The 11,299-nt window shown below is 64.0% G+C and overlaps 2 protein-coding genes and 2 non-coding genes across 5 annotated transcripts; all 4 read left to right on the forward strand.

The window, feature by feature from the left end:
• The first annotated feature begins 4,107 nt into the window (after positions 1 to 4,107).
• PTGES3 (prostaglandin E synthase 3) lies at positions 4,108 to 8,129 on the forward strand. 2 transcript variants are annotated; one of them, XM_035313317.1, is made up of 8 exons: positions 4,108 to 4,158; positions 4,666 to 4,779; positions 4,934 to 5,003; positions 5,557 to 5,655; positions 5,846 to 5,935; positions 6,600 to 6,662; positions 7,037 to 7,061; positions 7,583 to 8,129. In XM_035313317.1, exons 1-8 carry the CDS (start codon positions 4,124 to 4,126, stop codon positions 7,600 to 7,602), a joined length of 516 nt encoding a protein of 171 aa, XP_035169208.1. In that variant the 5' UTR covers positions 4,108 to 4,123; the 3' UTR covers positions 7,603 to 8,129. The 2 variants fall into 2 exon arrangements, with proteins under 2 accessions (XP_035169208.1, XP_035169207.1); XM_035313316.1 differs by lacking the exon at positions 4,108 to 4,158 and adding an exon at positions 4,258 to 4,385.
• Positions 8,130 to 8,831: 702 nt separating this feature from the next.
• On the forward strand, positions 8,832 to 11,294 carry LOC118158644 (ATP synthase subunit beta, mitochondrial-like; the record flags this gene model as incomplete). Its single annotated transcript, XM_035313318.1, has 7 exons — positions 8,832 to 9,004; positions 9,180 to 9,362; positions 9,793 to 9,967; positions 10,212 to 10,333; positions 10,570 to 10,754; positions 10,838 to 10,996; positions 11,112 to 11,294. Coding segments are annotated over exons 1-7 (1,149 nt in total), but the record flags the coding sequence as incomplete, so codon positions are not given.
• LOC118158646 lies at positions 9,510 to 9,584 on the forward strand. The gene has a single exon (XR_004746861.1). It is a non-coding gene; the product is annotated as a small nucleolar RNA SNORD59 (small nucleolar RNA).
• On the forward strand, positions 10,424 to 10,497 carry LOC118158645. The gene has a single exon (XR_004746860.1). It is a non-coding gene; the product is annotated as a small nucleolar RNA SNORD59 (small nucleolar RNA).
• Positions 11,295 to 11,299: the final 5 nt, after the last annotated feature.

Genomic DNA, 11,299 nt, shown 5'->3' on the forward strand with positions numbered 1-11,299 from the left:
GGGGGGGGGGGCCGCGGGGCAGGGTGGAGCCGGGGCCGGCACCGGGGGGCCCTAGTGGGGCTAGGCGGGTGGCGGAGGGGATGGCGGAGGGGAGCCCCTCGCGCGGTTTCCCTCTCCGCCGTTAAACCGAGCGGCCCGGGAGGGGCCCCCGGGGGTAGCGGGGCACCGCTCCCGGGCGGGATCCGCCGCTCCGGTGGCCTCGGAACGGTGCTGAGGCCGCCTCCGTGCCCCGATACCGCCGCTCGCGGGGGAGCCCCAGGCAGCGCCGGGGGCCGGTGGCGGAGCCGAGCGGCGGGGCCGTGGCGGGGACTCGGAGAGCGAAACGAAAGCAGCGGGGCGGAGGCGCGCCGCCCGCCCGGCTCCCGGCAGCTTTCCCCGCTGGCGGCCCTGAATTTCCCTAAAGCTCCGCCCGGATTTCCCGAGAACTCTGCGGTGCCTTAACGAGAACGGCGGCGCTTTCCTGAGCGGTTTTTCCTCTGCCCCAAGCACCGGGGGAAGCCTTGGCCGCCCCGGGACGCGGCCCACGTGAGCTTTTTGCCGCCTTGTCGCGGCGCTCACGTCCCCGCAGCCCTTCTGAAACTCCGGGGCTGGGGCCGCTTCTCCTGAACGGGCCCGAAAGCCAGAAGAACGAAACGGAGCCGGAGTTCCTCGCGTAACGTTTGCAGGAGGCTTCGTCCTGAAACCCTTGCCTTTTTTTAAAAAAAAAAAGCAACACCTTTTGCTGGGGCATAAAAATGAAAGCAAAAGTAGTTACGTAAAGCAGAATTCCTGCTGCCGCCCGTAGAGCTAAGGGGCTTTTCTCCTAATCCTGTCTGGGGGGTGAAAATCTCGTCGAGCAGCCGCCTTCTGCAGTGCCCTCAGCTGCAGGAGCTGCCGGGATCCTCCCAGGGAAGGAGGCTGAGCTCCAGCGGGTCGCAGCCTGCGGAACGGACGAGGAAAAAGCACGTGGGCAGCTCCGGAAACTTCCCGAAAGGCTTCGAGCGGCAAGCGGCGGGGCTTCGGGTTCGGCCCGTGGGTACGGGACGCGAGGACCTCTGCTTCGGCGCCCGCCGTCGGGCTGGGGAAGGGAACGGGGGCGTCCGGGGCTCTGGGCAGCTCCCTGGGCCCCGGGGAAGGGAGCGCCGGCCCGCGGTGTCCTCTGGAAGCGACGGGCGGTGGGGACGTTACGCACAGGTGCGAGGTGGCCGCGGCTGTTCGGGAGGCGCCCAACAACCTGTGGGCGGCAGCAGGCGAAGTTCCGACAGGTCTCTGCGGGCTGCGGGGGCTCGTTCTCGGGCTGCGTGCTCGAGCTGACGCTGTCGGCGCCGGTCGGAGGCGATGGGAAGTGAATTTATTCCGGTCCCATGCGAGCGGCGCGGCTGAGCGGGCAGGAGGAAGCGGGGGGCTCACAGACTGTCGGGAAGCCCGGCTGGTTTTTCTCCGTGCCGGTGAGAAAACAGAGCAGGGTTTTGTGTGGGCGTGGGGGAAGCCCCTCTCCGAAGGGCTCCGAGCACGCGTGCTCCTCGCCGTGTGCGGTTCCCTCCCAGGCATCGCGGTGTCGGCAGCGAGGCAAATCGCCCGGGGGAGGCTGCTCCCCTCCAGCCCCTCTGGCGGCAGCTGTCCCGGGGCCTGCGCTGTTCTGACGGCGACGTCGTGGCCGAAGCCCCTCGCCAAGCGGCTGCAGGAAGTTTCCGTCCTCCATTTGAGGAGAGTTGTGGTGCCTCTACCCGCTGGGCAGCCGAGTGCCACCACCGCCGTGCTCTCGCTCCCCGCTCCTCAAAGGGAAAGGGGGAGAGAACAGGACAGGAGGGGCTGGGGGGCCGAGGTGAGGACGGGGAGGTGGCTCGGTTATTGTCAGGGGCAAAACAGGCTCGGCGTGGGGAGGGCGATTCAGGGCCTGTTGGTAACGAGCCGGAGAAGTGGGAGAAGCCGGAGAAACGGGAAAGAAACCAAGAACGCTTTCCCCCCATCCGCCCTCTTGCACCTCCTCCCCCTGAGCAGCGCAGGGGACGGGGGCTGCGGTCAGGCCGGAGCACTTGGTCTCCACCGCTCCGTCCCGGTCACGCTCCCCCTGCTCCCCGTGGGGTCCCTCCCGCGGGACGCCGTCCTTCCCAAACCCCCGGCTCCTCAGGAACTGCTCCCAGGTGGCTCCGTGCCACGGGGCCCATCCCTCAGGAGCTCTCTGCTCCAGCATGGGTCCCCCGCGGGCAGCAGCTCCTGCGTGGGCTCCTCCCCAGGCCGCAGCGTGGAAGCTGCTCCCCCGTGGTGCTTCGTGGGCTGCCGGGGGACACTGCTCCACCAGGGGCCTCTCCGCAGGCCTCAGGGGATTTCTGCTCCGCCGCCTGGAGCCCCTCTCCCCCTCCTTCACTGCCGTTGGTGCCTGTGGGGCTGCTCCTCGCTCCTTTCTCTCCCCGCTGCTGTTCCCCAGCAGATTTTTTCCCTTTTGAAACGTGCCCTCGCAGAGGCACAGCATCGCTCCTCGGCTCGGTTCCGCCCAGCGGCGGGGCCCTTCTCTAGGGGCAGCTTCTGGAATCTTCTCGCCGAAGCCCCCCCTGTGGCCCCCTGCTACCCAAACCTTGCCCCGGGAACCCACCGCAGGAGGGCAGAAGAAATGAAGGGACCCGGCTGAGTGCTTCTGCGCGTGGCGCAGTCGTCGCCTCCGGGGTGGGAGGTGCTGAATGTCCGGGAGGCAGCCGAGGCTTCCCGTTGGAAGCACGGCTCCTGTCCCAGGAAACTCCCTGGCTTCATCCCTCCCTGCGCGGCTTCGACGCCCGCGAGCTTCCTTCAGCTCCGGGGTAGCTCGGGAAGAGCCTGGAAGCCGTGCGAGCGCTGCCGGTGCCTCAGCAGGCCCGGTCCTGGCGAGATGCCGAGGTCACGGCCCAACCGGAGCAACGCGGCTGAGGAACGCCTGCGGCTCCCCAGGCAGGCCGGGGACGTCCCCGCTGGCGCTGAGAAACGTGTGAGGTATTGATGCCCTGCACAAAAGCCCCCGGCATCATCGCTAGCAGGGACACTGCCCTTTCTGTTCCAGCAGCAGGATTCGGCCTCTGCTGGCGCCCAGGCGCAGCGCTTCGGGTCCGGGGGGCACCGGGAGGCGCAGAGCGGCCGGGGGAGCTGAGCCACGGCCTCGCCCTCCCTGGAAGAGCCCCGTGTTCCCCAGAGGAAGAGGAAATCTGTCTCCAGTAAGGAATTAATAGCGTAGCGAGGAAACCGCTGCTGCTGTTGACCTTTATCTGAATAAATAGATGCCTCCCGCGGTGTTCTTAAAAGTGCTGCTAAAGGGGAAAGGGCTTTGCCCCGAGGGGGCCGTGGCTGCGCTCAGAGCCGCCCGCTCAGAGCTCGGCTGCTGGCTGGGATCAGGCGATGGCCGCTCGGAGCCGCGGGCAGGAGCGGTGAGGATGTGAAACCAGCTGGATCTTAACGGTGGTGCGAGGGTCGCCGGTTGGGCCGCTTCCTCCGGTGCCGCAGTTTGGTGGCTGAGGGGACTTCAGCGCCTGCTTTTCCTGCCGAAAGCCCTTCCTCCTGGCGTTCTGCAGCGAAGTCGCAGCAGCTCTGACCCCGTCCGTGCCCCGCTCGGGAGGAGCAGCCGGCTTGGAGCCGTGTCCGTGAGGGCTGCGAGCAGCGGGGCTGCCGCTGGTCCCGTGCGTCCCAGGGGAGGCGCGAGGTTAACCCGAGCTGTCACAGCGGGGGTGAGCCCGGTATCCAAGGGCTGAATCCACCGACAAAATCTGTTCTGGAGGCTTAGCGATGGCACCTGGAAGGTTCTGGAAAGGTAATTCTGCTCTCGGGCTGCGACGCTCGCGGCTCAAGCCTTGCAGCAGGTGGGGGACGCCGCGCGGGGACAGGAGCGCTCCCGGTGTCCTGGTGCCCGGCTCCTTGCGCTCCGCGTGGCCGTGCGAGGCGTCCAGGGCAGCGAGCGTCGCTCCAGAGCCGCGAGCGTCGCTCCTGGCTTGGCAGCGCCTTGGCTGTGAAATTCCAGCCTGGGTCGCGCAGCTCTGGAACGCGGCCGGGGCCCGAGAGCGTCCGCGATCGCCCGTGGCTTAGCAACAGCAGCTCCCGCTGGGCGCCGCTTGCTGGAACGCGGACGTCGAGCTCGGGGCTGGGGAAGGAGGGGAGGCGGCGGGAGCCTGCGGCCAAGCCCGGGATGGCCGCGTTTGAGCGTCGCCGCTTGCCTGGCGGGTGAGTTGTCGCTGCCGAACGGCAAATGCCGGTGGCCCAGGAGCGTTTCTCGTGCCGTGCCGTGCTCGGCTCCTTCTGATGTCGGGGGGAAGGCAGAAGGGGGCCCCTCGAGGGATGCCACCCGGCTCGGCGTTCCGGTCTGCGTTTGTAGGGCGCTGTAGCGGGGCTCAGAGCAGCGATTCCTCCCCCTTCGCAGCGGTGCTGATCTCAGCCGGGTTTTGTTCCCGGTACATTCCTGAACGTTCCATCCTCTCCCAAGCCTTTGTGCCTTAAAGGAATTATGAGAGGTCGTTAGCTGTAAGCCTGTAGCACCCCTAAGGGCAGGCGGAGGCCCCTTAGTTGAAGTTCTCCGCGTGCACTAACGCTCAGACTCTGTGGCCGCGTACCTGGAGAGACATCGGGTGAGGGAACCTTCAGCTCGCCCGGCAGCAGAGGCTGAGGCTGTCACCTGGTAAACAGGGGCAGAAGATCCAAAGCTAACGAGAACTCCCTCTGGTCTGTTCGCAGGCAGCCCGCTTCCGCGAAGTGGTACGACCGAAGGGACTACGTCTTTATTGAGTTTTGCGTTGAGGACAGTAAAGATGTTAATGTAAATTTTGAAAAGTCCAAACTTACGTTCAGGTAAGTGGAACTTGGGCCTCCGCCAGGCTGGAAGGCGCGAGGACGCCCCAGAGCTGTGCTGGTGGGGTTTGTTTCCTAAAGGAGCAAGCTCTGATGCTGAGGTGTCCTCGTGCTGAGGAGTTTCCTGCTAAAGATGTTTGTTTTCTCTTAACAGTTGTCTTGGAGGAAGCGATAACTTTAAACATTTAAACGAAATCGACCTTTTTAATAATATTGATCCAAATGTAAGTATCCGCCGCGTTCCTTTCCTGCTGCTGTGTCCAGAATGCCCAGCCCTGAAGCACGCTGTGTGCTGCCCGGGGGCATTCGTTGCTCGTCGGGTGGTGCCTCAAAGGCTCCCGGTCCTGGCGATAACGCTGTCAGCCCCCGTCCCCCGCGGGCGGGCGGTGAGGGGTGCTACAGAACTGCCCGAGTTACGTTCGGGCAGTCCCAAACAGAGCTGCTACCGCCCGGCTCCGTGCCGCGGTAATTCGATGCGCGGCACTGTTGTGGTTGAAGGCGTGCCGTTGGCTTTCGGATTTGTGTAGCTGTGATGGTAACGGGAGGGGCTGCCCAGCGCTGCGTCACCTTACGGCCGTCCGGAGACGCTCGTATCTGAGCTGAGGCTGCTCTTACAGCCTGAGGAACACCTCGTTGGCAACGCTGGACGTAGCTTGAAGGGCAGAGGGTGTTTGAGTCAGGATGCGTTGATAGCTTCAGAGAAATGAATCTCATGCAAGTGCGCGGTGATGTTAGTGATGGTTAATGCTAACGGACGCTTGCTTCCCCCCCTTCCAGGAATCAAAGCATAAAAGAACAGACAGATCCATCCTGTGTTGTTTACGAAAAGGAGAATCTGGTCAGGCGTGGCCAAGGCTAACGAAAGAGAGGGCAAAGGTGGGTTTGGGCTCTCTGATGGCCGGAGCAGCGGCTGATGTCTCCCATTTTATTTTGGGTCAGGTTTAAATGACGTAGCGGTTAGCGGCTCACTTGCCGTGCCCCTGATGGGGATGGCAGTTCTAAGCGACGGAGCAGTAGCACTTCGTTTCTTGCCTTTCCTTCAATAACTTCTTGTGTCGATGTGCAGCTCAACTGGCTCAGCGTGGATTTCAACAACTGGAAAGACTGGGAAGATGATTCAGATGAGGACATGTCCAACTTCGATCGCTTTTCCGAGGTATGGCAAGCTGAATACCCCGAGGATTGGGTTTCCTTCTGGGTGGCGCGTGGGCAGCGACTGACAGCTGCAGGAGTCGTGCTCCTTGGCCTGCTCTTCCTCCTCCTTCCTTGGCCGGTGCTCTCGGGGCAAGCTCTGCCAGGTAGCTGAGGCACAGCGCTTGGTTTCCCACCTGGTGCCACCTGGACCGTGGTGCTCGGAGCAGAATTAACTTCACAATAACTTAGGGTGCCGTGGAGGATCGCCGGCTGCGTGTGAGCAGCAGCCGTGCTGCAGTTTGTCTGATAAGTCCAGTGTGGAAGCTGGCTGCACAGGTGTAGAGAGCGCAGCGCTCACAAACGAGCGCCCAGGACAGGGAAAAAACAGCTCTGGAGCCGGGCTCCAGCTGCCTGAACCCATCCTGTGTGAGTGCGATGCTCAGGCTGTGCTCGTTACCAAACACGCAACAAACGCTGGTCCCGTTGCGCGGGTCGGCACTAAATCAGTCCCAAGCTTTTTGCCTCTTCACCTGCTGAGTTTTGCTTAGGTGCAGCAGGACTCGCACAGCAGCCGGGGGCTGCTCGTAGCGATCTGAAGCTATTTAAAGACCGTCAGCGTCCCCCTGTTCACCTCGTGACCGGAGCTGGCTTCCCTCCGCAACGTGGCTGTTATCTTTCTTGAACAGATGATGAACAACATGGGTGGAGACGACGACGTAGACCTACCAGAAGTAGACGGGGCAGATGATGTAAGTACTTCGCGGTCAACGTGCGTAGGGCTGGCTACGGGCGCTGCCCGTTCGCTGCTACCTGAAGTTAGAGTTGGGCTCCCCGCTTCAGGCTGTTACCAGCACAGGCTGCCAGGCTTCGGGTAAGTGACAGAGCCTGGCAAAATCCCCTCGAGGAGCTGGATTGAAGCTTGCAGCGTCCTGGGCAGCCTGGCGCCGTGCGTTTCTGCAGAGGTTATTGGTTATCATGGGGCTGTTTTTGACTAGTGAGGCTTAACTGAAGCGTGTCCTGCAGCTCCTTGAAACACGCTTACTGCCAGCGTGCCTGCTGCGCTGAGCTCTGAAAGCGCCTCCAAGCACGGTCTGCTCCAGTTCATGTTGTTTTTTCTTTGCAGGACTCACCAGACAGTGATGATGAAAGTAAGTTGGTGTTTTTCTGCACCTGTGCAACACTTCTGGGGGCTTGCTGGGGGCTGCGGGTTGCGGGAGCTGTGCCGAGAGCCAGCAGGCGTGCTGTGCTGTCAGTCCTGCTAAATCCGGGCTGCCAGCTAATGCCAGGGCCTTGCTCCAGCAGCATGAGACGATCTAATCTAGTGAAAGCCTTAGCACGCCAGCACGAAACACGAGTTTGACCTTGCCAGGCTGCTGCAGTCCCGATGAGGCTGTAAAAGCAGCCGTCACCAACACGGAGCTTCAGCGCTCGCAGCTGGCCTGGCTTGTGCCAGGTCTGCGCTTACGCACGGGGCTGTGCGGGGATGGTACGAGCAGAGAACCAGCTCCAGCCAGCAGCAGTGAGGTCAGAGACCCAACTGCCTTGTTGGAGGGCCGTTATCTTCTCATTTGCCTTCCTTGTGGTACAATAGGGCTCCCGGGAGCTTTTTTTTTTTTTCATTTTTAAGAACAAACAAACCAATCTCTCTCTGCTCTCTCTTTCCCTCTAGAAATGCCAGATCTGGAGTAAGAAAAACTGTTGTCTTCAGGGTTTGGGGAAAGAACTTCATCACATTTCATAATTGAGATAAGAATTCCTGAGTTGATAGCCCTAAAGGGAGATATTGCATCCTTTAACCCATTTTCAGTCCATTTTCAATGGCTTCACTGATGGTAGGTGTGTACCATTGTGCGGGGCAGTCTTAAGCCACGAGAGGCAATAATGTTATGCATGAACCGTTTTCCAGACTTCCAAAAACCAATTGAGGTGTAGGCAATCGATACAGACCAGTTGCAATAAAGTTTACAGAGCCTCCTTGCCTCGTAGCAGATGTAATTCCAACGGGAGAATTCTGAATTTACGTCAAGTGGTAAATTGGCATTTTCCCCCCTGGGTGGCCCGCAGGTAGATCCCAACCTAAGCTCGTACCTGGAACAAAATCTGGCTGAACCAACGTTAGCTTAATTGGGTCACAAAATTTAACAGGCGATGCGCAATACCTCTGTGGTGTCTTCAGGTGTGTTCCACTAATGTTTTTATTAAAAAGGAAACAAAATCCTCTTTGTTTGGTATTTAATCACTAGTTGCGTGTTCAGATGTGTCCCAGCTGAAAGCGGTGCCTGAGCTCCGGCTTTCCGCCCGGGCGCGGGGCCGCGGCTGGGCCCGGTTTGTTGCTTGTCGCTGTGTCCGCTCAGACCAAACCCCGTCGGCGGGTGCGGAAGGGAGCGCCCAGGCGCTGGACGGCGGCCGCCTGCGGGTGCTTGGCCAGCTCCTGCCAAGGCTGAGAACGGAGAAAGCAAAGCGCCACCTCGGGTTGTGTTGAGAGCAGCGGGGTTTTTTTTTTTTTTTAATGTCTGCATTCTTTCTAATAAACTGTTGAAGACTCCACGCCTGCCTCCTGCCTCCCTGCCTCACGGGGCGCAACAAGATGGCGCCGGGGGGGGGGGGGGGGGGGGGGGGGGGGGGGGGGGGGGGCGCGAGGCCGCGGTCACCGCGCCCGCCCAAGGACACGGGCGGGGCACGTGCGCTGTGCGCCCGCCCCTTCCGCCTCCCTTCCAGCAGCGCCCAATCAGCGCCGCAGCTTTCCGGAGGGATAGGCGCGCGGCCCAATGGCGAGGAAGCGGAGAGGGGGAGCGACGGCGAGCCCTGCCAATGGGAGTGCGTTCGCGGCGGGCGCGGGTCGGCCTCTGCCCAATGAGCGCGCGCGGCGGGCGGTGACGCGTGGCAGACGCCCCGCCCCTCGGAGGCCTGCGCCGTGCGGGCGGGCGAAGGGGCTCAGTCGGCGCCGCCATGTTGGGGCTCGCGGGTCGCTGTGCTGCGGCCGCCGCCGCCGCCGCCCGGCCGGTGCTGAGCCGCGGGGCCGGGCCGGCCAACGGCCTCCTGCCGCTGCTCCTCAGCCGCGGGGCCGGCCCGGCCGCCGCCACCGGCAGCCGTGAGTGGGGAGCCTCCGCGGGGTCACCTTGCGGCCTACGGGGGCCGTTACCGGGGCGGGTGAGGGGCGCGGGGGGGGGGGGGCTGCACCGGGCGGGGGGGCGCTGAGCCGGGCTCCTGAGCACGGCCCCGGCCCCCTGCCCCCTGCCCGCCCCGACCCGCGCCTCTCCCCGCAGGCCGCCGCTATGCCGCCCAGCCGGCCCCCGCCGCCAAGGCCGGCGCCAGCACCGGGCGCATCGTGGCCGTCATCGGCGCCGTGGTGGACGTGCAGTTCGACGAGGGGCTGCCGCCCATCCTCAACGCCCTGGAGGTGCAGGGCAGGGAGACCCGGCTGGTGCTGGAGGTGGCGCAGCACCTGGGTGAGTGGCCGCCCGCCCGCCCCGGGGGGTGCCGCAGCGGGGAGCGGGGGGGGGGGGGGGGGGGGGGGGCCCCCCGGGGGGGGGGGTCCCCCCCCCCCCCCGGGGGGGGGCCCCCGGGGGGGGGGGGGGGGGGGGGGGGGGTGGGCGCCTCCCGTGACGATGAATTTCGGTGACTTTCGTTCTTCTGAGCTCGCTGAAGCCACGCGTTGCAGTCTGAGGAGGAGGAAAATGGCTGCTGGAGGGCTGCGGGGTGGGTCTGTCCCGGGCTTTTTTTCGGTGTTCCTTTACCTCGTTTTGTTCCTTGGCCCTGCTCTTCGCAGTCCTTCCCCCGCTGACCGTTCCCTTGGCAGGGGCGGGAGGAGACGGCAGCAGCTGTCCCGCAGGGTCAGCTCGAGGGCACTGCGGTAACGCCGTCCTTGGGCCTTGGCAGGAGAGAACACCGTGCGCACGATTGCCATGGACGGGACAGAAGGGCTGGTGAGGGGACAGAAGGTGCTGGACTCCGGCGCGCCCATCCGCATCCCCGTGGGCCCCGAGACCTTGGGCAGGATCATGAATGTCATCGGGGAGCCCATCGACGAGAGGGGTCCCATCACAACGAAACAGTGAGTGATGCTGCGGGCCACGCAGGGTTTGGAGCTGGGGGGGCTTTGGGCCCGGCAGCAGCCAGGCTCACGCGGTTCCTTCAGGTGCTCGGAGATGCTCAGGCTGCAACGCAGCTGGATTGTGCATGTCCCCGCTGCGTTCGTGTCGCTGGGCTGCGAGCGGGGACCACGCTGCTGCGGTCTCCCGGCCCCGCGGCAGAGAGGCTGGGTTTGGCCGCTCAGCTTCTCCCCCCTCTTGCTGCAGGTTTGCTGCTATCCACGCCGAAGCCCCCGAGTTCGTGGAGATGAGCGTTGAGCAGGAGATCCTGGTGACGGGGATCAAGGTGGTGGACCTGCTGGCCCCCTACGCCAAGGGCGGCAAGATCGGTACGTGGCACCTGGTGGAAAGGGGGCGCCCACAGAGGGGGGGCCCCGTGCCCACCCCAGGGCTCGCGAGCGGTCCCTGTGCAGCAGCTTCCTTCGCTGATGAGGAACCATTTGACTTTCGTTCTACTGAGCTTGCTGAAGCAACGCTTAATTATCTGAGGAGGAAAGGGGTGAAGGGAGAGCCCCGTGGTTGGCCGGACGGGCTGTGGGTTGAGGACGCCGCCCTTTCCCCCCAGGTTTATTCGGAGGCGCCGGCGTCGGCAAGACGGTGCTGATCATGGAGCTGATCAACAACGTGGCCAAAGCTCACGGCGGTTACTCGGTGTTCGCTGGGGTTGGGGAGCGAACCCGGGAGGGCAACGACTTGTACCACGAGATGATCGAGTCCGGGGTCATCAACCTGAAAGACGCCACTTCCAAGGTGCGGAGAGTCTGCGGGGGGCAAGGGGGGGGTCCCTCCAGGATGGTGGCCGTGCTGACGCTGGGTTCTGTCCCCCCGCCCAGGTCGCCCTGGTCTACGGGCAGATGAACGAGCCCCCGGGTGCCCGCGCCAGAGTGGCTCTGACGGGATTGACAGTGGCCGAATACTTCAGGGACCAGGAGGGTCAGGACGTGCTGCTCTTCATCGACAACATCTTCCGCTTCACCCAGGCTGGCTCAGAGGTCGGTGCCGGAGCCTGGGCAGCCGGGGGAGGGGGGTTCAGGCCCGGCCCTGCAGTGGGGCCGGACCCCTCGTTGCGGGCACCGCCAGGCCTCTCAGCGGCTCCTTTCCCCCCAGGTGTCAGCCCTGCTGGGGAGAATCCCCTCCGCCGTGGGCTACCAGCCCACGCTGGCCACCGACATGGGCACCATGCAGGAGCGGATCACCACCACGCGCAAGGGCTCCATCACGTCGGTGCAGGTAGCGCTGGAGCCGCGCGCGCCGGGCGGGGGTCACCGCAGCGCCCGCCTCCGTCCCACCGCCCC

Source organism: Oxyura jamaicensis, assembly GCF_011077185.1.
Source record: "Oxyura jamaicensis isolate SHBP4307 breed ruddy duck chromosome 33 unlocalized genomic scaffold, BPBGC_Ojam_1.0 oxy33_random_OJ72562, whole genome shotgun sequence".
Classification (NCBI taxonomy): Eukaryota; Metazoa; Chordata; class Aves; order Anseriformes; family Anatidae; genus Oxyura; species Oxyura jamaicensis.

Bases quoted from the DNA above. Each gene is read 5' to 3' on its own strand.
- PTGES3 (XM_035313316.1), top strand. From the start codon at position 4,273: ATGCCACCCGGCTCGGCGTTCCGGTCTGCGTTTGTAGGGCGCTGTAGC. The intron at 4,780-4,933 runs GTAAGTGGAACT...TTCTCTTAACAG, and splicing joins AAGTCCAAACTTACGTTCAG to TTGTCTTGGAGGAAGCGATA. The intron at 7,062-7,582 runs GTAAGTTGGTGT...CTTTCCCTCTAG, and splicing joins ACCAGACAGTGATGATGAAA to AAATGCCAGATCTGGAGTAA.